This window comes from Malus domestica, chromosome 11 (assembly GCF_042453785.1).
Source record: "Malus domestica chromosome 11, GDT2T_hap1".
Lineage (NCBI taxonomy): Eukaryota > Viridiplantae > Streptophyta > Magnoliopsida > Rosales > Rosaceae > Malus > Malus domestica.
Genome location: NC_091671.1, coordinates 10,642,438 through 10,667,390, shown reverse-complemented (window position 1 = coordinate 10,667,390; position 24,953 = coordinate 10,642,438). Strand labels below are relative to the sequence as shown.

The window sequence follows — 24,953 nt, the reverse complement described above, 5'->3', positions numbered from 1 at the left end:
AAACTTCCACTAATTAAAAAAGGCAAGTACAAGGAAAAGGCATCCCACTGCCTACAAACAAGCCCAACAACTAAAAAGAAAATATGGTAGATAGGCCCAAAAGTGACTAGCTGGACAATAACAAAAAAACCCTAAAATTGGAAAGGAAACCAGCAGCAGCCACCAAATACGCCTCCATCGCAAGGCCACCACCACGACCAAGGGAAAGAACCAACAGAACAACTAGATCAACGGAAAATGGGGGTGAGCGATCCACCCGCGCAGTGAGCGGTCCCATAATCCTACCAAATAGTGAAAAAACCCCTACAACAGCTACCAAGAAAAAGCACCTCGAAAGTCATGGTCAAATGAAATTTGTCCCTAAAAGCTAGAAATAGTGTACAAGTCCAAGGGATAAAGCCTAACATCCAGTAACCACAGCCTCCCTAGTATTAGAAGAGGCTAGACTACTACTTGTTCCATTGTGAACAGAAGAACTCTCAACAGAGATCATACCTTGTTCCAAAGTTGGATCACACTCTATGTATCTTATTCTTTCAAGCTTTCTCGAGTCACCCTAACGTAACGGCTAAGAGAACTTGGCTAACTTTGATCAATTCCACGACTTTCCATCCTTCTTGTGTTGTGGGATGTGAGTCATCAGTTCTTTCCTCTGCTTAATAGTTTATTCTCAAGGATCACTAAACTTGGCTTACTTCTTACTGAATGTCGTACTTATCACTCGAGGTGGGGCGAGTGGCAGAGGCCGATGGTAAAGGACGTGTGACATAAAGTAGCATCGGAGTGGAGAGGGCCATGAAGGTCCAGATCTGAGACCATCTCATGGGAATTGAGACAAAGTTCAAACGAACAAAGCACAATGGAAGTCAAAATAAAAACCAAAAGAGAAAAAATTTAGAAAATGAAAAACTAATTAAGTAGAAAGATGGGGGGAGGATGAAGGAAATAATGGGAAATGGAAGGTGCAGAGGGTGGAGATGGATGGGAAAGAGGGAAGGAGGGCTACAAAAAGGTGGGGAAAATGGTGGAAAGATGGGAAAATATTGGGAAAGAGGAAGAAGCATAGGGTGGAGAAGGAAGAGAAAGAGGGAAGTGTCATAACCCGTCTTGAATTATTTTTATCGATGGCGTGAAATGACTAAATTGCCCTTAGACGTTAGTTGGTGTTGTGGGTGATATGTTTTGGTTGTGGTCCAATTCATGTTAAGTCCTAATTGTTTGGACCCAATTAGAACTAAATTTTTCCTAGTTTGTGGTTGGTTGTTTTGTTGCCAACTAGGACCACACACACTCACACACATCCATACCCTTACCCGTTGACCTTTCTCTCTCCTCCCTCTCTCGGTTTTCATCCATTATCCGTACAATTGTACAGTCAACTCATGAACCAATCAATTTAGGCACAGATCAAGGTTTTGGAAGCCATCTTCACGTTCCTTGTGAGCTCAGGAACACATCCATACCATTTTTAGAACGTGAATCCTTCGAAAACCCGAGAACCCATAAATCCCAGATTTTGAGCACTGTTCATGTGATTGTGATCATGGAATTTTCAATGAGTTTTAAGGTTCTAGGAAACTTTAGGACGTCTTCACGAAGCTCGGGGAGTAATTTTGAAGTGTTTTAGACGTCGGGAAACTTGAGTTCATCGAGTTGCAGAGGTTGCCAGAGTTTTCGAGGTTTCTCCAGCGAGATTCTGTGGATTTCAAGGCTTGAAAGTGGTAAGAATGTGTTCTACTCACTCTAATTTTCATTTTGAGACAAATTTCATGGATTTTGGTGCAAAAATGAGTGAGAAATGAAGGTTTGAATATTTTCCAGAAACCGACAATCGCAGTGGTGCCGACGACGGTCTCCGACGAACCAAGGAAGACGAAAGAGAATATTTCGTCAAGTCTGACAAAATATTCTAACGGCGTCAGGTAACGCCGTTAACTTTTATTAAGGTTTTAACGGAATATTCCTAATGGCTGTTAGGCTCAGTTAGGCTTTGGCCACGCGTGGGTGGTCCAAAAATTATTTTAAAAATATGGGGATGTTCATGAGGTTGAGTAGATCACGTTGGTATATTCAAACACCCCATTTGAGCATTGTATGAGAAGTTATTAGCTAGTTTTGGTTGTGTGCTTTAATTAACGTTTATTTAGTTATTTCGCATATAGGTGAGACCTATCCATAGGACGAGCACCATCAATCGAGGCTCGGTGGCTACAACCCTTCAACATACCAGTGAGTGGGCTTTTGGTTTTCCATATATACCTATATACTTGAGATTTTTCGCAAAAAATAAATTTGAATGATTATACGTTTTGAAATGTCATGCAAAGTATCTGCCTATTTTTATTTATGCATTAGTAGTTGCATATATTTATGATTGGTGCTGCGGACGCACAAGTAAGTGTCAGGTAAGTTCATAAATTAAATATATGAGATTGCTTTAGTTATGGGAGATATGATGTGATGCATTGAGAGCTCATAAACCTCCACCCCAGTGTTAGTGCTCCCGCCCAGAGTTAAGGCACAGTCATTCACGTGATGTTCACCTCTCACACCATATGCTCACCTTGGATCCAAGTTAGGTGCACATGCTTGTCGTACAAACCATTACAGGTGGTTCCGACTCGTAGGTGACCCGCGATCATTCGTATGGTCTTCACGTGATCGTAGCACCAAAGCATGTTTATTTTACACCTAGTCTTGTCGTACAAACCACTTTAGGTGGTTCCAACTCGTGTGCAGGATTTGATATGATTAAGATTGGTTATGAGCTATAGACTCAGCCGTGCAGGTCACGTTAGGTGGATCCAGCTGATATGATATATGGCATTGATATATTTTAACTGGATTACTTATGGCATTTCATTGAGATACTTTGGCATGGTATATTTCTATGGATTTTCATCCTGAGCATGATTTCTGATATAGCATATATTATTTTTGTGGGAAATTATACAGGTTTTACGGCGAGGGGTTAGCGCTTTTGATAAATGAAATGAATTTGAAAAGCTTTGTTTTGGCCCACTCACACTTTCTGTTTTGTGCCCCTTCAGGTTTTAGGTTGAAGTGCTTTGGTGGCTCACGGGGATTTCGACGGTGGTTATGACAGAACATTACAAATGTAGGATCACATTTGGGTGTTGTATAATTAGTATTTGTCCAGTCGGACTGCACTTAAGCTATTTATGCTATGATTGTGTATTTCACACTTAATCTCGCACTAGCACCTTATTTTAACTAGTACTTTTAGTAGTACGGTTTTTATTCATTCGCATTTCCTTATCTCTATTGCTTCCGCACTGTGCACATAACTACGTCACCCTCACGTGACGGCCAGCATGCCTAGGTCTAGATCGGGGTGTGTCAGGAAGGATGGTAGAAAGAGGTGAGTTGGGTTCTGCCAACCCCAAGTCGGAGCAAGAAGCGGGGACTAGAAGGGTTTCGTTTTTTCTGAAAACAGAGGGAGGAAAGGTACAGGAAAAACCGCGTGAGAAGAAGAGTGATTCTTTTTGGAAGTCATCAAATCTATCAACAATGTTCATTTTTCTCATCGAGTTATAATTGGTTACAAGTTCTAGTCGTGGAAGGTATGATTCTGTGTTTAGGAGTGTGTCTATAGTCTATACGAAACTCATCTAAGGATTACGTTTAGTATTTAAAAAGCGATTTATAGCAAACATGGTCATAAGTGCTTTCGGTGTTCTAAAAGCACTTTATGGCCTTAAGTCACTATTTTCCAACTTAGCCATCTTCAACACAATCAAATAAGAACTCCCATCACTACTTTTGAAGACTCATTAGGGACTTAAAGGGAATCTTTCTATTCCTAAAAGAATATTGCCTCCAATGTGAGAGTCCTTAGACCATAAATCTAAGGTTTTTACGTTTTTAGGTGCAATTTTTTGTATGTGTTAAAAATTTCGAATTAATTAAAAACTACGTTGTCATAATTTTTTTTTTGTGAACATTTAGACAAACAAAAATTTAAATTCTGACACCAAACTTTTTTCTTCACAATAACGTAACTAAAATGGCTCCATTATGGGATTATGTCATGATCAATTATTTCTTTTCTTAAGCATGACATAGAGCAACATCTTCTTCAATTGAGTAATTCCACATTTGGTTAGAGCCTGACTTGAACCCTCCATTAAGGGATAAAATAAATCAGGAAACTAAGCAAAACGAATTATATAAAATGAGAGAATTGAGTATAAGTTATGAAGTTGCAGTAAATTTTGCAATAATAAAACAAAGAGAGAGGGCAACATGTGTGCAAGGGGCCTACAACTGACGATGCGAGAAAGTTATGCTTTGCAACTTTCACGTGGCGGGCTCAAAATTTTTATACACATTTCGGAGCCCTTTACTATAATGTCTTGTCTCATACACTTTGGAAAGCTTGTACCTCCTAAATTAGGCTTGTACGGTTGTAGGGACTAGATATGGAGAGCACCACTGTCCGGCGGAGAAAGAGTCATCTGATTTGAGAAGAAATACATTTAAGCGCTTAGCTTGTCGATTGAACGTATTTATGAGTTTTCATAAATAATTGTTATTCGCCTGACTTGGCTCGGCCTGATGCAGCTCTACTTTATGTTGATTGGATTATTCTTGCTTGTTCTTCGATTTTGATTTTTTAGTTGAGGTTAGCTCAAGTGGTGAAGGAAGGTGATATACAGATTAGAATTTTGACAAAATCCAAATTTGAATCCCTCCAATATACAATAAGATAAAGTTAGTACTAACCCGTTCTCACAATAAGGTTCAACTCTTTAACAAACTTAAAATTTCATTTGACGCAGAACAAGAAATAGTGGGAAAGGGCAAAGAATTTGGGTGTCCATTCTATATTGGGCCTATGGCCCAATTGCCCCATAACAAAGAAAATAAAACTCCTAGAAGTCGCCGACCTATCCAACTCACGTGCAACGCACGTGATGAAGACTTCGTTCCCGCCCAAAGTCGTTGAGAATCCTCAGTCCCAAGAAACCCAAATCGCGATCCTCAGAAATTCAGAGTCCCACAAATTCTCGGTCACAATTTTCACAACCCAAAATGCAGCAGAGATTTTGGTCGCCTTACTCCTCTCGAGTACCCGAAGATCAAGCTTTTGCGACTGTCGGCGGCGGCGCAGCTTCGCAGCAGCAGCAGCCACAGCTGAAGCACCACCACAACAGCACTCCAAGAGCCAGCGCGGATGAACTCCCCGTCTACGACCCGCGATCCGGCGCGGGAAAGAAAGAGGATTCTTCAAGGTCGGTGGAGAAGTGGGTCCATGCCATTCCGGTGATCGTGTTCTTCTGCCTCTTCGTGCTCTGGTGGTTCTCCGTCTCAGGTATTGCAAATTTCGACACGAAATTTGGGTTTCTTGGTTTTATCTGCTTGATTTCTTTGATGGGTTCCTTCTTAATTCTGTTTCTGAAGATAAATTTCTGTAGTTCTGTTTGGTTAGATGGGAACTTTCTGTTTAATATGAAATTTGTTTCTTGGTTGGAGAAAATTGGGTGATTGCTAATTGCCTTGATTCTTTGGGGAATTGGTCCTTTCTGTATATGAATTATGAGTTTTTTGCTATACATGTGATTTCTGTTCAGAATCAGGTACTGTAACGGGGTCAAAAATTTCGATCTCTTCGGGTTCTCTGCTTGATTTCTTTGATGGGTTTATGTTATTGTTTCTTGATAAATGCTTATTTGATGTCTACTTCATAATTCATTCTGTTTGTGAAAACAAGTTACCATTTGGGGAAAAGGGTATTTTCTTGCTCCGAACTTCATTTCTTGGGAGGAAAACTTGAGAAATTGCGTTGATTCTTTTGAAATCGCTACTTCTGTATATGACTATGGGGTGGTTGTTCTGGCTTGCAGATTTGGACAAAGTTTCAATCTCTTGGTTTAATTGGTTTTGCTTGTTTCGATTTCTTGTTCATTACGTTTGTGAAGATAAATTACCATTTGGGGAAATGGGGTATTGTTCTTTTGCTCTAAACTGGTTTATCGGGAAAGAAAATTGAGTTATTTCTTTGATTCTTCAAGAAAATGATACCTCTGAATATGATCATGTGGTTGTTTGTGTAAGTGAGAGGAATTTAATTTTTTCTGATAAACCATCTGTTGCCTTTGTTCGAAAGCAGTAAAAGTGGTGAACATCGACGGAAGAATTACATCTGTAGTCGAAACTGAGATACCGCTCCTTCTCAACGAGACTCGAATTGATATTGCAATCCTGGCAGCCGTGGCCATGTCACCAGTAGCCACAGTTCCTCAGAATCTCACGGTCAACAATGCAACTGAAGTTCCAAGTGGTGGGCGAAACTGAAAGATAACCAATTTTCTTTCACCACAGTAAAACAGCTTTACGAATCTATTTTTGTCAATCTTGTAAACAACTTAGAACTGCGATTCATGCGAAGCTAGGAGAAGACGTTCATAGATGTATCTACTTGATACGCTGATGCACCGGCAAGGAACTTGTCGTAGTTAGACTTTACAGAGATAACAACGGTGAATAGTGTACTCGGTTCAAATTTACATAAAAAATAAGAGCAATGAATTTCCAATTCGTAGCTGTCTGATTTCACCATTGATGATATTTTATGAACTTTCTATTGAAGCTAAATTTAACAAGGGACCTTTTCGTATTCTATTCCCATCAAAACTTGCCATTTGATTTTATTCCTATAACCCTCTAAACTCTCAGACCGCGGGAAACAGAACCAGATACAAAAATAGATCAAGGAGAGATGTTCCCTATTCCTACAAGCCTCTACAATTCACTAACCTCACCTACTCTGCAGTTGTCGATCGATAAGTACATGGTCGAGTTCTTCTGCGATGGAAGAATTCTACAACAATCTCTCCTCGGTGACTGCAAAAGGAAGTTTCTTTCAGTTAGAAACGGAATTATGAACGAAATATATGAGGATAGTATTAGGATCAATGTGAATGCAGTAAAACCAGTAACCCTAATTCATAATTTTGATTGATACATGCTTTTATGTGTTGTAAAAGAAACGATGCGTTCGAGTTACGAGTCAAATTTCATGTGCTGGAAAAATCATACCTTTTCCCAACGAAGAGGATCCGGCCTTTTTAAGACTACGATGGAATCAACTACTTCTGGTGACGCCATTTTCCATCGGCAGTGAGGAATGGGAGATTTGTGACGGGTGTAGTAGCCAATAATTTTCTTTCCACCTTGATCATACCGCGTTGAGCTCAAGTAAAAAATGAAGGGTTTCTGACATGGGTGCTTGGGCACAGGCCTAGTGTTGAATGCATATGCTGTGTAATCAGCTCTTCTATACCAATTCAGAAAGGTTCTTGAGGGCGTCTCTAGTTCTCTTGGAGACATGATTCCCCTAATGATTTGAACTACATAGCCCCATGAAACAGAGATGGACCAGTATCGATCTTTATCGTAGCAGATTGATTGCTGCATTATACTAGCCGAGTCGAGCTTGACGGATTGGAATAGATGATGAAGCGCTTTCCCTCGAGTCATGTGCGGGAAAACTGGTTCAACTACATCAAGGTGGTGAAGTGACACCATAGGAGTCACAGGATGTGCACTCAGAAGGCCTAGTAGGTCTCCATACACATCGTACTGCACAAGCACAAGAAACAGAGTTCATAGTTTGTATTTGCAAGTTATTTCAACAATTCTTGCATACCAAGAAATGTAAAATGACATCTGAAACTCCATCACATTCAATTTCATTGATGAAAAATCCACGAAAAATGAAGCCAGAAAATGGCTGATGCAAAGTACTAGAATCACAAAATTCTGGTCACCAAATGAAGTAGCAGATGACACAGAAAATGGCTGATCCAAAGTTTTCGGATTCAAGCAATGCTCAGAGAAAAAGGAAAAAACACAGATCAGTTGCCAATTTTCAAACATTTTTCATGTTTTGTTTCCCTCTTACCTGATGAAATCCAGTTTCCTTGGTCAGTGGCACGCCTAGTTCAGCCATACAAGCCTGCATTCGATCATCACTGCCATATAATGCGGGATAGCGCTGAATGCACCGGTCCTGCATCTTTTCCAATTCCACTGCCAAAGGGTAACTTATAGCAAAACCTCCTCCACCATACGCCATAGAATACGAGAAAAATATGTTCTGAATATGACTCTCCGACGAGCTTCCCACGTAATAAAATTGCGTGTGGTCATACTTTTTGAGAATCCTCACCACATTTTCCACGATGAAAACCGTGTCATCATCCCCCATCACAAACCATCTCACATCTTTCACTCCAAGCCTCAATGTCTCCGAAACCACCCTTGAAATCCTCAATGCAGATCGCCGCCCCTGACGATTCGTGTACTTAAATCCGCTTGTGTCTCCTGAAATCCGAATCTCGGGTAGCCCCTCACTTCTTCTAGTCCTTACCCTTTTGTCCAACCAAACTACCCCTCTAGTCTCGTTAGGCCTCCACCAAACTTTGATGTATTCCTTCCTCTTCTGCCACAAATTTGAGGAAGCAGCTATCCCGAACATAATGTGTTTAAGCTCCGTGTCGTATCCCCGAGGCTTTTGATAAAGTGCAGCCACTTGTGGGGATTCTTCGTCGCCTTCTTTGTGGTCCTCCCCGAGTTTTAGATCAGCCGAAGTAGTGGCATTGGAGATGGATTCCAGGTGCCGTTCGGTGGAGGGATCTACAGCGGTGGTTGGACAATCTTGGCGGTCGTAGAGAAGGCGGTTGGAGTAGTAGATGACATAGAGAACAGAAACGGTGAGGAGAACCCAAGTGAGGGTGGCTCTGAAGCCTATCATTGGAGGAGCCACTAGTGCAGGTGACGATTTCTTTTCGGAGTCTTGGAGTTTGTGGTTGCTGTTGGTGCTGCTACCTCCCATTTCTGTTGAGTTTGGTTTCAAGAAAGGAGGTGGCAGAAAGATGGTTTCCTTTCAAAATTGTTCGGATCAGAGAGAGAGAGAGAGAGAGAGAGAGAGAGAGGAGAGGGAGGGGGATGTGTGTTGTGTCCTAAAGTTTGTTATGGAATGAACGAAGTTGACTGCGAGGAAGTTGGAAGTTTATTGACCTTTCTGCCAAAATGACACATATTGATCATGTCTAAATTGCTAGGAGAAGGAAAAATTGTATGGTTTGTGGGAGAGCAGGCAGTTTTTATGAGAAATATTTTTGCACACCAACCTCTTTCTCATGAAGATTTTGGTCTTACGATTTGTAACCGAAATGAAAAACATTGGTCATATGATTAGCAAAATTTGGGTGGGCATGGCAAGTTGAGTGACAAAAGTTGTCATGTGTTATAAGTATTTTGTGTTTTAATAACTCAAATTTTGTAACTTGTGAACTGAATTGGACCTACCACTTGGTGTGCTAGGTGAAAATGGCACTCTCCACTCCAGTCTTCTTCAATAGAATTGTAGGATTCAGGTCCTCTCCAAACCCGTGCCTCCAGATACTGAGGACCAAGTCATATTAGCCGTTTGATTCAGATCTTGCAGTCGGATTTTGATTTAATTTATTTCCCTTCTTCTTCGACTTTCTTTTCCTCCCTCTTCCTATTTCTTCCTCCTTGTCTCTATCTCTCCCCCTCTTCTGAGTCTTCTCTCCCAAATCTCAATACCAGAGAGAATTGTACGATTATAGTCATATATCGTGACAATATAAATCGAGAACGTTCCATTTTGCATGTTACTAGTATAGGTAAAGTAATTGATAGATGATCACGGTCCACCTTGAGCCCACAAGAACTCAGAAATCTCTTTTCTTTGCCTTTTGGACTCTTTGTTCTTTTGGTTATGAAGCAATCTGGAGCCCCCCAAACTCACCTCAAGTCCTTGAGCTATCACTGTGCCAAAATGTTGAAAAAAGCCCTTTTTTTTATTTTAGTTTGGGCCATCACCCAACAATCCCATATAATGACGTGAAAGTGACAGAGATAAAAGAAATAGCTGAGACTTTTTTTTGGTGTATCCACTATCTAGTGTTTTTTATATTTTAACCGTTAAATCTTTATTCAAAAATTCAAAACTCTTTCGGACTTTGTGAAAAGATCCCTCTCATTGGATTATCATGACCTCTACGTTCCCACTTTTCAAAAAGCGATCAGGAAGAAGAATTCAAAAAGTGATAAGGCTGCAAGAAAACACCTAAGAAGGAAGTTCCGTGAAAGACATAAAATACAAGATACTCCGGAGCACCTAAATTTTTTTGAAGCTGTAATCCCAGTGTGACATCAGACAACCCAAGTTAGTTCGTAGCTGTGTAACTTCCCTTTACAACGTTATAGCAACACATGGTGGTGTGACTCCCATGCTCTCTCTCTCTCTCTGAGGCAATCACAATCGTTGGGAGGGACCGGAAGAGGATCCTCTCCTGGGCTCAGGATAGGATTCTCCTAACTAGTTCATCTAGACCGTTCAAATTTAATCCAACGGTTGTAATTATTATAATTTTTAAAAAATTTACTGTTTGAAATCTTTGGATTAAATTTAAATGGTCTAGATAAGTTGGTCAGAAGAATCGCTATCCTGAGCTTAGGAGAGGATACTCTTCCGGGAGGGACCATGTTCTGGGGGTGGTTCTATCTGCCAGAGAGACTAGAGGTTGGGGCCTACCAAGGAAAGGGGCTGCACTTGAGCATGAGGGGAGGTTGTGTCGTCGGATGTGACCCTTTCAGGCCGTGAACGGATAAGATGTCTCTGTGTGAAAAGTTTGTTCACGTGGTTCTAGGACCTACCACATGTGTGAGTACCACATAATTAAAGGTGAGTATCATATATGTCACTGGAAAAAGCAGAAATCTCACCCCAACTTAAATTTGATATTAAGTTAACAAAAACTGAGGCTTATTTTTAGTTCCGTTTATTAGAATTCGATTTTAATTTTATTTTACTTTCTGTAATTCAAAGATCATTATTTTACTTATTGAAATTCAAAATTCACTTCATTTTGTTCTTTTGTTCTTTGGCATTCAATTTTGATTCAATTTTGCTTTCTGAAACTTGAAAATCATCTCTATAAAACTCGAAATTCGCTTCACATTGCCTTAGATCTATTAATTTTTTATGTAGGTTTGATTTGAGTGCGCCATGCTAAGTAATTTATTTATTTTTCATCTTTTTCATCTCTTCAATTTCTTTTAAACTTAACATTCTCTGATTGTTGAACTGTGGGTTTTATTGAGTGTTAGGTCTCACTTATGTTTTAGGAGGTTACTTATAAGTTTTCAGGAGAAAAGAGAGTCCACATATCAAAGTAGTACGAATTTTGAGTTTTAGGAAATAAAGTGATAACATTGTAATTATAAGAGGCACAGTGAAATCAAAATAGAGTTTAGCATAACTAAAAATAAGCCAAAAATCGATAACTTAAAAGTTTGTGCTTTTTGAAGAGAAATATATGCAGCTAGCCACTTCTTGTTCGTATCTGCCAAGGTTTGTAACTCACGATTTGGCAATGGATTTCAAACCAAAAACATCTCTCTCTATTCCCCAAGAATCAAGTTCTATATATAACATTTACCACAAATTCTAGTTTCTAATTTATAATTAGCCTAGTCTACACACACTGCTTATTTTTCCTACTGTTGATACCTTGCCTCATGACTTGGAACTCCAAGGTTAGTAAAAACGGTGAGTAGTGAGGGCAATATTTTTCAGTCGCCCTCGTGAAAACCTGCCACCAGTATCGATAACAAAACCCTAGCGATGATCAACTCGTGTATTGAAGCAAAACTCAATTCCTTGTACTCCATAGCATCGAATTATATCACAAATTGTAACATAAATGTTAGCATTCATCTCCCTCTGCTAATATCGATTGTGTTAAAAACCAAAACACACAATACCCTGTAGGATAGGGTAAGACTTGTACAGTTTCCTTCAAGTTCCTTATGCTTTGGTATAACCACAGCACTTACACTGATTTTTTTCCTTAAGAATTTCATTGTCAATTTTTTTATTTTTATTTCAACCCATCCAATATATAGTAACGCATACTTGAGGAACTAATTTGATCAAGTAGGTTCTCTCTCCGCCAATTGAGGGAGGGAAAGGGGAAAGAAAAAAAAAGAAGAGAATCCTGCTATTTTGAACAAACTCTTCCATGTTCCATTGTTCCATTAGCATGAGCAAATTTGGTAACTTCGACAAACCTAGGTAAATGCTTTTTAGCCCTCCCAACATTGCCATGTGCATGTGTACTCCACTTACATCAGAGTTCTTACCCATGACCACTCCACCTCAGGACAAAATATTATGCTTCTATAGTTTATCTTACCAATTTCGGAAAGTTTATCCCAAAACCCAGGTAAACTTTTAAAGCCACAAGCAGTTTGATACCCCCAAAAAGGATAAATCTTTGTCCTAATTAAAAGAAAAAAAATAATGCTGACAAATTCACAAACCTAATCATAACATTCAAGAAAGTTTCACCGCCACGAGTTGTTTGTGTACACATATATATATATATATATATATATATATATATATATATATATATATAAATATATATCTAGATTGTGTACATATATATATATATATATATATATATATATATGTATATATATCTAGGTATATGGTCTTCATCATTTCTCTCTTTTCCAGTGCAAAATTATAGAAATCTTACTTTCTATCTAGTACGACAGAAAAACACAAGAAGCATTGCCGATCGAGCTATACGGGTCGGATGAAGGGCTCCTAGATCTACTACTGCTTCTGTGCCTGTGCCTGCCTTTGTTGTTTTAGCTGCTGCCAACCAATTTCCAGTCTGTAAAGAAAGATACCAGAAGCTCAATCATATATTGGGGGCAAGGTAAGAAAGATATTAATAATGGAAGCACAAAATAAATTAATACTGTTTATAATTTTGATCTCAATCATATCATGGAGCATGTGTAGTTTTTCTTGCCTAATCCTCCGTTGCGCTCTCTATAGTGTCTTTAAGAATTGGGATTGGTATAACAAGATGTGGAAGAGGGCATGTGAGTATTTGGTATGGAGGGATGGGAGGCCAAACCTTTTGTTTTCTCACAATCATGTTATCTTTCTTGTTTTTCTCTCTCAATCTTTTAATTTGCCCACTAAAAACTGCTCCCTCACCCATATTGTGCTATCTTCTCTTCTCTCTCTCACCAATTATTTTCTTGAAACAAAAGCCATAAAAATGAGCTTCTTGAATTTGCTAAGAATTGAAACTCATTTATTTCCCAATTGCCTTGTTTAGCAGTACACAAGTTCAGCTGATCAGGTACTTCTTCTGTATATGCAAAATCTTTGAATGTTCTCTCTCTCTCTCCTCTTAATATAGCCAACCATTCCAGCTACTGAGCTACCAGTCTTGTGTGGCTGAATAAAATTTTTCTACAACACTCTATTGGTTAATGGGTTTTTAGGAAGATGCATGATGACAGAAAATTGAACTACTTAAACAAACTTTTTGGGTCCACTGATTCTTGCAGTTTTGAAAGTTCAAATTCAACTATACATCCAGCTTGGTAAATTTGAGTTCAATATGCATGATCAGTTGATCACTTCCTACTTCTATGTGATCCTTAAATATTACTCTAATTGCAAGATTTTGAATGACATTTTTGTCTTTTGAGTTTACGTAGAAGCCAAATGAAATGCCAAACTTAGAGTTAGAACATCTCCAACAGACTAGTTAAACTCACTTTTAATTAAGTCATTTTCAGTCAATGAGCTCAAAGGCACTTCTCCAAGAAACTAGCTAGCTATCCACGAATCAAATTTAATCATGTGAATAGTATAGCTACCTTTGCTGGAGATGCTCTCACGACATGTTTATTTGAACTCTAATAATTCCTACTTCATCAATTCATTCACCTTAGGTTATAACAACCGTATGTATGATTCTCCTCTCCAACTATGCTTTTGGTCAATTTGTTGCCTAAGTTATTGCTTTCTATATCATTAATGTTGCATATTTTTCAACTAATGACCTTACATAAATTGATTAATTATTGTAATATGACCATGCATTTCTACTGTGAATTATATAAATCACAATCGATCGCGGGAAAGAAATGGGAGCAAGGATGTTGCTGTAGTGTCCTTTTTAATTAAATAGCACACCCACCTAGTTCCCACCCTGACCTCTTGTTCAAAGTACCATATAAGCCGGTATAGCACAAAGAATTGCAGTTGAAACATGAGGTGCTCATCACTCCACTCAGGAGCTTTTCAAAGTTTCAATGAGGACTAAAACCCTATACCTAACACATGTTTAGTTGGATATATGCATGATTATGTCAAGATTTATCAGCTGAATTAGTGGCTTTTTATTAATTCCATCGAGATTGTCTGAACTTAACTGCTTGCTCATGAAACCTAAGACAATCCTTTTTATTTACTTTCAAAATTTGTGTCATGAGTTCACATCAATCCAAAAGTTTACACATCACCGTCCATGTCCCTCTAGTCTGAAATTTGGCCAGTCCCCAACTCTCACAGCCCCACAAGAGCTATGGTCAGTGTAGGCATTGGGTGCAAGGAAAACAACATGATTAACATTGCATTAGTCCACATCTTGTTCCTATCACTTATGTCGCGACATGGCTCATTCTCTTTCACTCCTATTTTTGTAATATCTTCAATAATATCTTCCAAAGTGTTGTGAACTAAGTCCAGCTTGCAATGTGGTGTCCTTGTTTCGAACCATTTATCTTTTTCTTCTTCCCGTTTTATGCATTACTTTTTCTGTAGTATTCTATGTCTATTAATTTAGTCTAACGACAATCAATTTTCACTTTATTAAAAAAAATTACCTGTTCAGATTTAGAAGGCAGTTCTGGAATAAAGGGGAGCTGCACTATAAATAATTATCACGAATCAGGCATAATAAAACAAACTAAATAAAGTCAAAATTTATCCTTAGCAAGTATATAATTAATGACCTTTTAAAAAAGAGCCTTTATCTAAAGGATTTTTTTTTTTTTAAATAGGACTAGTTGTGGGGCTCATTTATACATCGAGCTCAACGATTTCAACCACTTATTTTTCGAGTCTTTATTCATAGATAATTTTTGCAAAAAATCCATTTAATCTGAAATCATTTACTCGCTGATTTTCATGATAAAATTTGAATGTTTCTTAGAAAATAATGTTCGTCAATTATATGAACTCAATTAGATGCCTAAAACATTTTCGATTTTTTGCTAATATTTTGTAAGGATGATCTATAAAATGCAAACTAAAAAATAGACGATTCGGATCATAAAAATCTAATGCGGAGTGAGTCATACATACACATGGTGCTTCCAGTGGACGTTGAAATTAGCATGATTCTAACAAAATTGCTACACAATTTTTGAGTTCCCCAACATTTTTTACATAAATATTTCTCAAAATAAAATGTAATAGTGAACAAATAGAAGGTTAAATTATGAAACCACGTATTGTTGCAGCGTAAAGTGGTCCTCAATTTTGTTATATTCTTCTGCAAATATCAACGAGAACATTTTCCCGGTGACGCATGATTTTTTTATTTTTATTTTTTAGATTGTATAATATAATAAGGCTTCATATTTTAATTTTTAATTATCTGGTCACAAAATATCCATGCAGAGATGGAAGACGAACAGTTCTCAGACACAACGGCACCCGCCCTCATCCCGCCATTCCCAAGAGACTCCCGCGGCTCTCTCGAAGTCTTCAACCCCTCCACCTTCTCCACCGCCGCCAAACCAACAAAAACTACAACCGGTTCACCAGCCTTCCGCTCCCAGCAGACGTGGCAGAGCTGGACAGACCCACTTGCCACCACCCCGGAACCCGACCCATTACCCAACCTCGCCTCCAAGTCCACCCGCACCGCCGACATCACAACCTCATGGATGGCCCTCAAGGACGTCGCCCACCACTCCCCAACCCCATCTCCGCTGTCCAATATTCAGCAGACAATCTCCTCCTCCTCTGTCGATGCAAACGACAAGCCGTCCGACGACGCCGCGCAGAGGGCTGCCGAGTGGGGTCTGGTGCTGAAGACGGACGAGGAGACCGGGAAGCCGCAGGGAGTCGGCGTCCGGACCTCGGGCGGACCCGAAGACTCGACTTCCAAACCGAGTCTTGGCGGAGGAACTGAGGCCTCGAGAAGGAACTCGAACAACTCGACTCGGAGCTCCGGCGAGTTGTCGTCGGACGACGTGTTCGGCGGAGGGAAAGAGAGAGGGATTCCAAGAGTTTCGAATGACTTGAAAGACGCGCTGTCGACGTTTCAGCAGACGTTCGTCGTTTCGGACGCCACCAAACCCGATTACCCGATTCTTTACGCCAGCGCCGGGTTCTTTAAAATGACCGGGTACACCTCCAAGGAGGTCATCGGCAGGAACTGGTAATTATTTAACTTTTTTACTCTTTACCGTTTTATTAATTTTATTAACATACCCCTCATTCAGTTACCCCTCTCATCATTTCACCATATAATCTATTTTATTTTACATTGCCATCTAAAGATCAATTTTTAGAATTCAGTCAAGTTAGTGACCATTAAGTCATTTATACAATTATATTGCATGCATCAAATAAGTAGACCGTTATGATAATAAGTAGCATTTTCATAAGAAACCGACAATTTTTTCTTTATATATCTATACAAATTTTAATAGAACACTCTTCGTTAACTAAAAATTAAGACAAATACTATTAATAGAACATTTTTTTTCAACTAAAAATCAAGAAAATGCTATTGTACCCTTTCATGCATACTTGAAAAAAAAATTCATGCGCATTAAAGTATTTTCACACAAAACAAATTATGCTATATTTCTTATTCTATCACCCACATATTATCAAAGCATATCTCTAATTTAAAAAAAATAAAAATAAAAATAAAAACCTTAAATCCCAAGTTCTCTCTTTCCCTTTCTCTTGAATTTTTTTTAAGTGCGTTGAGAATACGGTCCGGTACACCAAGTGTCTTAGTACAAGTGGTTAGAAGTTATTTTTTGAAATATCCAACAACTTGTATTAAGACACTTGGTGTATTGGATCGTGTTCCTGCAACACTGAAAAGTTTCTCTTCTCTCTTTCACATATCTCTCCAACTTCCCTCTTTTCCATGTATATTTTTCTTCTTTTTAAATCTTTTATATTTACACATACATAGTGTGTGGACTTCATATAGTATAACTGAATGGTCTATAAATTGAATACATTTTTCCATAGATAATATTTAGATAATGATATAAAAAAAAGGAAAACTAATAAAAAGGGTTTGAAAACTTTGAATTTTAATGATAAGGACAAAATAAAGGGTAAAGTGAATAGTACCAGGATTGACTTTTTAGTGTAAAAATGTAGTTTTTCGTTAAAGTGAACAGTACCGGATGTTTTTCGTTCAAGTTCCCTAAAAAAAATGAATGGTCCTAATTATACATTTGGAGAAAGAGTTGAAGGGTGATATCCTTAATTTTATTTTCAACTTTTTGCTATATTTATGGTAACGGTAATAACGGTTTGAAGTGTGATGAGGGTGGTTTTGACAATTTCGGGGTTTTGTTGGGGTTTCCTGTTTTTTTTTGCAGCCGGTTTTTGCAGGGGGCGGGTACGGACCCGCAAGATGTTGCACAGATAAGGGAGGCTTTGCAAGGGAACAAGAGTTACTGTGGGAGGTTGCTGAATTATAAGAAAGATGGGACCCCTTTTTGGAATTTACTCACTATTGCTCCCATCAAGGACGAGAGTGGGAAGGTTCTCAAATTCATTGGGTATTTTTCTTTCTTTCTTTCTTCATGTTGAATACTTTTTCGTATTGAAAGTGTGAGTTGTCATACTATCAGTCTCATAATATTTATGGGTTAGATTCACCGACGCACAGAGTTGTCATACTATCAGTCTCATAACATATCATGTCGCCTGATGTTATGAATTATATAACATTTTAGATTGTTTGATGTGACAAATTTCTTGTATGTAATCATATGTATGTGTCGGGTATAAAAGATTTTTCAATGTGTCTGAAACACAAGTACATACGACATATGTTACTATACAAGTGAAGGGATACTTGAAAAAAAAAAAAAACTTTTCTTTGGATAATGATATAAGGTGCACCATCCGATGTTCTAGGCATAATGAAAAATCTCTCAGGTAGTACAAATATGCTCGAGCGCATCATGGACTGTCTAGTAACGTGGGTATAGACACACATGTAAAGGTCCAATAATTGTTCTACTTTTTCTCCAACTGGGGCTGCCTTGCTCCTCTCTAGTCTCTATAATCTTACTAGATTCAATTAGCCTGTATAGGACATGATTGTGATGGAGTGTCGTGTGTGTGTGGACCTTCCTGTCATAGACCACATGTGCACCGTGTATTGTATTCAATTGTGAGGCTCTCGTGTCTATCTCTCTTCTCATGTTACACATCACGTGAGAAAAAAAAACAAACACAATACAGGGTTCAGTAACTAGTAAGCTATTTCCCATGCATGCATGCATGCACTTGCCGACATGATACTTGATGGGTGGGGAGGGAGATGGATGGACATGGCCTAGAGAGACAAGAATGTTGGGGATATGGACATTTTAGCAACTATATATAAGCATTGCATGGGAATGCATGCGATGCTAATTATCCATGCATGCTTTTGTTTACTACTTTCGTGACGTGGCAGAATGCAAGTGGAAGTGAGCAAGCATACAGAGGGGTCCAAGGATAAGATGCTGCGTCCTAATGGATTGCCCGAATCCTTGATTCGATATGATGGTATATATTCTAATTATTTCTCTAATTCAATTGTTTTTTTTTTCCAGATTTTTTGTTTGGTGATATGATTGAACTAGTACCAGCCATGAACTACAAAGATTTCATAGCTCAACAAGTGACTAACAAAAAATCATAAGTTCGAGTAAAAAGAATTTGCTCAATAAACCAAAACGAAAATCGAAGGTGTTTGTTTTGACATAAGGAATTTGAAGACTAACGAAAAATCGACATGGTGAGAGTGATACAGAAAAGTTGCTTCCCAGAGTTTTGAAATCACTGATACTACTTAGAAAATACCTTTTCTTTCCAATTAAAATGTAGTACTAGCTAGCTAGAGATAGATTGCGAAATCTGCATATGAAAGCATCTGTCATTGTTTTCGAGTTCTTATGGAAGATGAACACTCAGTGACATATCTAAAATTTATATGCTTTCTCTAAAACCAAAAGTTTGCTAGTATTGTTATGCAACCAGTCAAATTTGTACTAAACTGTCATCAAACTCTAGCTTTTTTTTTTCCGAGTATGAAGTACTACCGGCGTTTTTGAGATAGCGACTCGAAGACTAAAACTGAAACATGCAAATGATTGTCACATTGTCTTAGGTTTTGAGCTAACTGATAATTGGATTTGTTGCAGCTCGTCAGAAAGAGATGGCTTCAAACTCAGTATCTGAACTGGTACAGGCAGTGAAAAGACCAAGATCACTTAGCGAATCAGCAAATCGTCCCTTCTTTAGAAAGTCAGAAGGTGGCAGGGCAGAGGAGAGAACAGATCAGCCTCCAGCTAGGAGAAACTCTGAGAGTGTTGGTGTACCTAGGCGAAACTCACGCGGGGATCATCCAAAAATCTCAATGCAGCGTATCAACGAGTTGCCTGAAAAGAAACCGAAAAAAACTAGCCGGCTTTCTTTCATGGGGTATAATTTCATCTATTCATATGAATATAACTACTGAAAAATGTTAAGGCATGCATAGACTTAATACTTTCCTCTACGATTTTACTTCACAACTTTAGGAGGATTAGGAAAAGCCAAACTATTGAGGAAAGCTTTGACACCGGAGTCCCTGAGGATAGCTATGAGAGTGACGAGGAGAGACCGGACAGTCTTGACGACAAAGTAAGACAGAAGGAAATGAGGAAGGGTATTGATCTTGCTACAACACTCGAACGTATTGAGAAAAACTTTGTCATTACTGATCCAAGGCTGCCTGATAATCCCATTGTAAGTTTCACTCAAACTTTGTCATTAAATTTTCACAATCGAGGTTTAACTAACGCAAGATTTAAGCATGTGATATTTATGAGCGTTTGCATTTCAGATATTTGCGTCCGACAGTTTCTTAGAGCTTACAGAGTACAGCCGCGAAGAAATATTGGGAAGAAATTGCAGGTGTACTTCAATATAAATAAACTGGTTTTGTTGTCTGGCGAGTTGCTTTAAGAAGCTCAATGATCCTCATTCGGGATCTGATCATCCCAAAATGTTCGGAACTTAGAAGAGGGTTCTAATTTGTTTTGTTGTTTGGATGTCTTTAGGTTCCTGCAAGGACCTGAAACTGATCCGGAAACCGTGAAGAAAATAAGAGATGCAATCAACAACCAGACTGAAGTTACCGTGCAGCTCATCAATTATTCGAAAAGCGGTATGTTTCCTTTTTCCATTTGACGCAAGGCACATCAATTAACTACACTTAACAAATAATAAGGAAAATAAGTTTATACTTGAGCTCCAATTCAAATTTCCACTCTAGCAACACCGATACTGTCCCCACTTGGCCACCTGCTCAATCCGTTAGGTGTGGGGTTTTATTGCAAAAGATCTCGGTATTAGTTAGAGTGGGGTAATTCTATTTAAAAGGCTTGTTCTCAAGCCTTCTGGCCGATGTGGGACAGAGGAATTCTAACACCATAATTAATTAAAATCCGTTTGCACTCGATCCAGGTAAAAAGTTCTGGAATGTATTTCATCTGCAGCCTATGCGTGATCAAAAGGTATGATCTACACAGATATTGAACGAAAACAATGCAACTACAGTTACCTGCAATAGAAAAGACTCCGGAACTGAATGACATATGATATTTTACTTGTTTCGGTAAACAGGGGGAGGTGCAGTATTTTATTGGGGTGCAACTAGATGGCAGTGAGCATATTGAGCCTCTTAAGAACGCTATTCCTGAAGATACCGTAAAAGAGAGCGAAAAACTGGTCTCAACTTTCTTCACTTTTTTTTTTTTTTTTCTATTCCTGTATTCTGCTCTTGAATTTCTGTTCAGAATTAAGCTTATTTATACAGTATTCGATTTCTACTTTTAGATCAGAGAAACTGCAGAAAATGTCGATGAGGCAGCGAGAGAACTTCCTGATGCCAATTTGGTAATGTCTTGATTTAAATCCTCGTCATCTTAAATTTTTTTATATGTTTACGAATTTGACAGCATCCTTTTCTACTGCAGAAACCAGAAGATCTGTGGATGAACCATTCGAAGGCTGTTCATCCAAAGCCTCATAGAAAATATACCCCCTCTTGGGTAGCTATCCAAAAGGTACTGATCATCATTCAGTTACGCATGGTTTATGGATTTCGTGTAGTGGGAAAAGAAAACCTCTCTCGATTTTCAGAATTCAGGATTTATTTTAAGAACCTTGAGTTGCAAGCAACTAAAATTGAGCGAAGTAATGCTTCTTCTCAGAGACGTGGTTTATGTGAATGTACTTTAGCCCTTTTATTATCCACTAAAATTTAGAGTAGAAGCTCAAACTTTGGCAATTTCTTTTTTGTTTTACGGGTTAGCATTCATTTTTGTGGTATAGAAAATCACTTGCATTTTGTGGATTTATGTTTGCACTATGCATGGAAGTTTTGATTAATAATGCAGATTTATCTCATACATAAAGATATATTTGGTCTATTAAGTGTTAGGGCTTTCTTCTATTGATTTTCTTGAATATCTTCACCCTTTATATTACGGTAGATTGCTGAAGGAACCCTTGATTCTGCAGATTCTAGACAGTGGAGAGCCGATCGGATTGAAACATTTTAGGCCTATAAAACCCTTGGGATCTGGTGATACTGGCAAGTTAGTATTTTCTATCTTCGCATTTTTACCTCCGGTTTTCACTATTAATATAATGAACTTGAGGAATGTTAATTACTTGGTGGCTCTGATCGAAATCCATTGAATAAAACTATAGATCTTTAGTATACATTTGTTTTACTTGTCGATATTTAGGAAAAGTCTTTTAGTTGCAAACTCATACGAATCATTCAACATTGTATGTTCTTATGTCAGTGTGCATTTGGTTGAACTGAGTGGAACCGGTCACTACTTCGCCATGAAGGCTATGGATAAGGGTGTCATGCTCAATCGCAACAAGGTACTGAAATCCATGATTTTATGTGTCTTGATTACCTTGCTTTACGATTTATTTGGAGTCAAGTTTTTAGGAACGTTATGGTACCGCCACTTCCATATCTCTTTACAGGACTCCTGTCGTTCCTTTCTTGCAGGTGCACAGAGCTTGCGCAGAGAGAGAGATCCTCGACATATTGGATCACCCTTTTCTTCCTGCATTGTATGCTTCATTTCAGGTTAGCAAGAATGGATGATTTCTCTCTGCAGAACTCATCTTTTTGTTTCTTTCACACTCTTGCTTTTGCCTCATTCATTTTGCCACAAGGCAACACCTGACTTCAGATTAAAACTATCATTTATATATGTTAGACGTTGCTTACTTACATATGGATTTCTTTTCAAACTTCAACATCTATAAATTTTGCAGACCAAAACACATGTTTGCCTCATTACTGATTACTACCCGGGTGGAGAACTCTTCGTGCTTTTGGACAGACAACCGACGAAGGTTCTTAAGGAGGATTCTGCGAGGTAAATCACGAGAAATGATAATGATGCAATAGGCCACAGACAATTGCAGTTGAATATTTCAGTATTTCTAGTCAAATAATATTCAAATTTGATTGCGATCAAAGGTTTTACCGAATTGTAAACAAACGACTGAATGCTGTTTTGTGTGAACTGTAGATTTTACGTTGCAGAGGTAGTTGTTGCACTGGAGTATCTTCACTGTCAGGGTAAGTTGTGTGCATCATTCACATGTCTTTCTCTGTGTTGCAATGATGTTTGTCCTTCCCAGTATCTTCAAGTTATTGTATTGAGCCTTCTGTTGTTTTCACAGGGATAATATACAGGGATTTGAAGCCAGAAAATGTTTTACTTCAGAGCAATGGGCATGTGTCCCTGACAGATTTTGATCTATCGTGTTTAACATCTTGCAAACCACAGGTATCCAACCACATCTTACAAACCATATCTTACTTGGGAACTAAAAGAAAAAGTCCTTTTTGTTCTGAAGTAATAATTATGTTTCCTTTCAGCTTCTACTTCCAAGCATCAAAGAAAAGAAAAAACAACGCAAATCTCAACAAAATATGATCTTCATGGCTGAACCAATGAGAGCATCAAATTCCTTCGTTGGAACTGAAGAGTACATAGCTCCGGTGTGACACTTAGAACACGCTCTTTTTTATTCTTTTCTTCCAAGATATGTCAAACTTCAGGACTCTTCATATATACTGCTTTGTGTTCCCACTACCTTTGCAGGAAATCATAACTGGAGCAGGTCATACCAGTGCAGTGGACTGGTGGGCTCTTGGTACGTAATTTATTCAATTTCGTATTTCAATTATTTTTCCGGCTTTTAGTATGTCATCTCTGCATGAGAATGATAAGAAACTATCTTCATCGCCTCATGATGGGAGTGTCTTACCTCTTCAAGTGATGCAGTAGCATTTACTTTAGCACAAACATATGCATGACTGAAATTAAATCATTCATCTACCATCTGCCACCTCTACTGATCAAATGCATCTATTTTTCAGGTATTCTTCTGTATGAAATGCTCTATGGATATACACCATTCAGGGGGAAAACAAGGCAAAGGACGTTCGCCAATATTCTTCACAAGGATCTTAAATTTCCAGGAAGTATATCGGTAAGATTTACTGTTTGCGTGTATAGATACACATACCTATATGAAATGTGTGTATTCTTGCACCTATAATTCTGTAGGTTCACATGTCTCACAATGCGTTTATGATCGCTTGTTTGATGTGCTTTGGTGGAGGCATTAGGATCTGTAGTGAGAGCATTATGCAGACGAACATATACATTTTTCTTCATTAACAAACTGCAACTCTGAGTTCCAAATATAATATGCATGAAGTTAGAAATTACGAAGTGAAAATGTTCCTCCCTGGTTTGGATGCTAATGGAGTTGTGTCCTGATGCAGGCAAGTCTCCAAGCAAAGCAGTTAATGTATCGGTTGTTGCACCGTGATCCCAAAAACAGATTGGGCTCACAGGAAGGAGCAGATGAAATTAAGCGCCATCCGTTCTTCAAGGGAATCAACTGGGCTCTTGTTCGCTGCATGGTAACACCAAAGGGCTTACAAATTGCATTGCCTGAAGCATTAAAATTTAGAAAGTTCAAGGAGTTCATACTGAAAAGTTTTTAAATTTGCAGAACCCTCCTCAACTCGATGCTCCCCTCTTTGCAAAAACTGAAGCCGAAAGGGGAGCAGATGCTGTAGATCCTGAGATGCAAGATTTACAAACAAACATATTCTAAGAGGTATATATAATATATCTTCTCCACCCGGTTTCGAAGAATTCTGAATGTTGCTAGCATTATTGGTAGATTAACACTTTGCTTTCTTGGTCAGGAATTTTCTGGTGCACGTTTTGAGTACTTAAACTGTATCTCATTCGGGAAATTGCGAAGAAAAGCTCATCGTTTCGTTCAAACATTCCGGTGTAGATGATAGAACTTTAAGGTTTTTAATAATTGTTCGTCCGATGTCTGCAAAGTGTGATGTTTCTGTAATCTATGTTGGTTTGTACTCCAAAAATTTGAAATTTAATTAATTAATTTAACCTGTTTTTCTGTCTGTCTTTATTACTCCATTGCCTTTTAGCCTTCTCCATTGGAGATGGTCTAAATGCTCTTCGGCTTGAATGATTTTTTTTAAGGGTGATCTTCTAAAGAAGATAAAAAAACTCAACGGTTTTGGTTATAAAATTCATATGATGCACATATGCATTATTCAAAAGAAGTGAATATATTCATTCTCCCATAAAAAAACGCAAGTATCATCCTGGGTAAACCTAGACATCTTGCAAATCGAGCTCTAATAGTACCACATAGGAAAAAGGTGAGAACCTAATTAACTTAT

At 38.4% G+C, this 24,953-nt stretch overlaps 3 protein-coding genes across 5 annotated transcripts; 2 read left to right on the top strand and 1 right to left on the bottom strand.

The window, feature by feature from the left end:
• The first annotated feature begins 4,972 nt into the window (after positions 1–4,972).
• Positions 4,973–6,559, top strand: LOC103447820 (uncharacterized). Its single transcript, XM_008387020.4, has 2 exons — positions 4,973–5,335; positions 6,134–6,559. The coding sequence occupies exons 1-2, from the start codon at positions 5,056–5,058 to the stop codon at positions 6,316–6,318; spliced, it is 465 nt and encodes a 154-aa protein (XP_008385242.2). The 5' UTR covers positions 4,973–5,055; the 3' UTR covers positions 6,319–6,559.
• On the bottom strand, positions 6,527–8,989 carry LOC103447819 (uncharacterized). The gene is made up of 3 exons (XM_017335964.3): positions 7,928–8,989; positions 7,063–7,605; positions 6,527–6,867 (listed from the first exon to the last, which is right to left on the bottom strand). The coding sequence occupies exons 1-3, from the start codon at positions 8,858–8,860 to the stop codon at positions 6,766–6,768; spliced, it is 1,578 nt and encodes a 525-aa protein (XP_017191453.2). The 5' UTR covers positions 8,861–8,989; the 3' UTR covers positions 6,527–6,765.
• Positions 8,990–12,320: 3,331 nt separating this feature from the next.
• Positions 12,321–24,668, top strand: LOC103412999 (phototropin-1). Of its 3 annotated transcripts, none has more exons than XM_029088457.2 (24): positions 12,321–12,788; positions 15,560–16,325; positions 17,518–17,700; positions 18,609–18,700; positions 19,339–19,618; positions 19,717–19,924; positions 20,022–20,092; positions 20,239–20,345; positions 20,645–20,694; positions 20,804–20,908; positions 21,017–21,076; positions 21,157–21,246; positions 21,704–21,780; positions 21,994–22,078; positions 22,212–22,292; positions 22,484–22,587; positions 22,744–22,793; positions 22,898–23,004; positions 23,097–23,219; positions 23,323–23,374; positions 23,601–23,713; positions 24,012–24,152; positions 24,245–24,352; positions 24,444–24,668. In XM_029088457.2, the coding sequence occupies exons 2-23, from the start codon at positions 15,562–15,564 to the stop codon at positions 24,347–24,349; spliced, it is 3,048 nt and encodes a 1,015-aa protein (XP_028944290.1). In that variant the 5' UTR covers positions 12,321–12,788; positions 15,560–15,561; the 3' UTR covers positions 24,350–24,352; positions 24,444–24,668. The 3 variants fall into 3 exon arrangements, with proteins under 3 accessions (XP_028944290.1, XP_028944291.1, XP_028944292.1); XM_029088458.2 differs by lacking the exon at positions 12,321–12,788 and adding an exon at positions 12,830–13,223; XM_029088459.2 differs by lacking the exon at positions 12,321–12,788 and adding an exon at positions 15,266–15,460.
• Positions 24,669–24,953: the final 285 nt, after the last annotated feature.

Bases quoted from the DNA above. Each gene is read 5' to 3' on its own strand.
- LOC103447820 (XM_008387020.4), top strand. From the start codon at position 5,056: ATGCAGCAGAGATTTTGGTCGCCTTACTCCTCTCGAGTACCCGAAGAT. The intron at 5,336-6,133 runs GTATTGCAAATT...GTTCGAAAGCAG, and splicing joins CTGGTGGTTCTCCGTCTCAG to TAAAAGTGGTGAACATCGAC.
- LOC103447819 (XM_017335964.3), bottom strand. From the start codon at position 8,860: ATGGGAGGTAGCAGCACCAACAGCAACCACAAACTCCAAGACTCCGAA. The intron at 7,606-7,927 runs GTAAGAGGGAAA...GTGCTTGTGCAG, and splicing joins AGGAAACTGGATTTCATCAG to TACGATGTGTATGGAGACCT. The intron at 6,868-7,062 runs GTATGATTTTTC...TTCCTTTTGCAG, and splicing joins ATCCTCTTCGTTGGGAAAAG to TCACCGAGGAGAGATTGTTG.
- LOC103412999 (XM_029088457.2), top strand. From the start codon at position 15,562: ATGGAAGACGAACAGTTCTCAGACACAACGGCACCCGCCCTCATCCCG. The intron at 22,588-22,743 runs GTAAATCACGAG...TGTGAACTGTAG, and splicing joins CTTAAGGAGGATTCTGCGAG to ATTTTACGTTGCAGAGGTAG. The intron at 23,375-23,600 runs GTACGTAATTTA...TCTATTTTTCAG, and splicing joins AGTGGACTGGTGGGCTCTTG to GTATTCTTCTGTATGAAATG.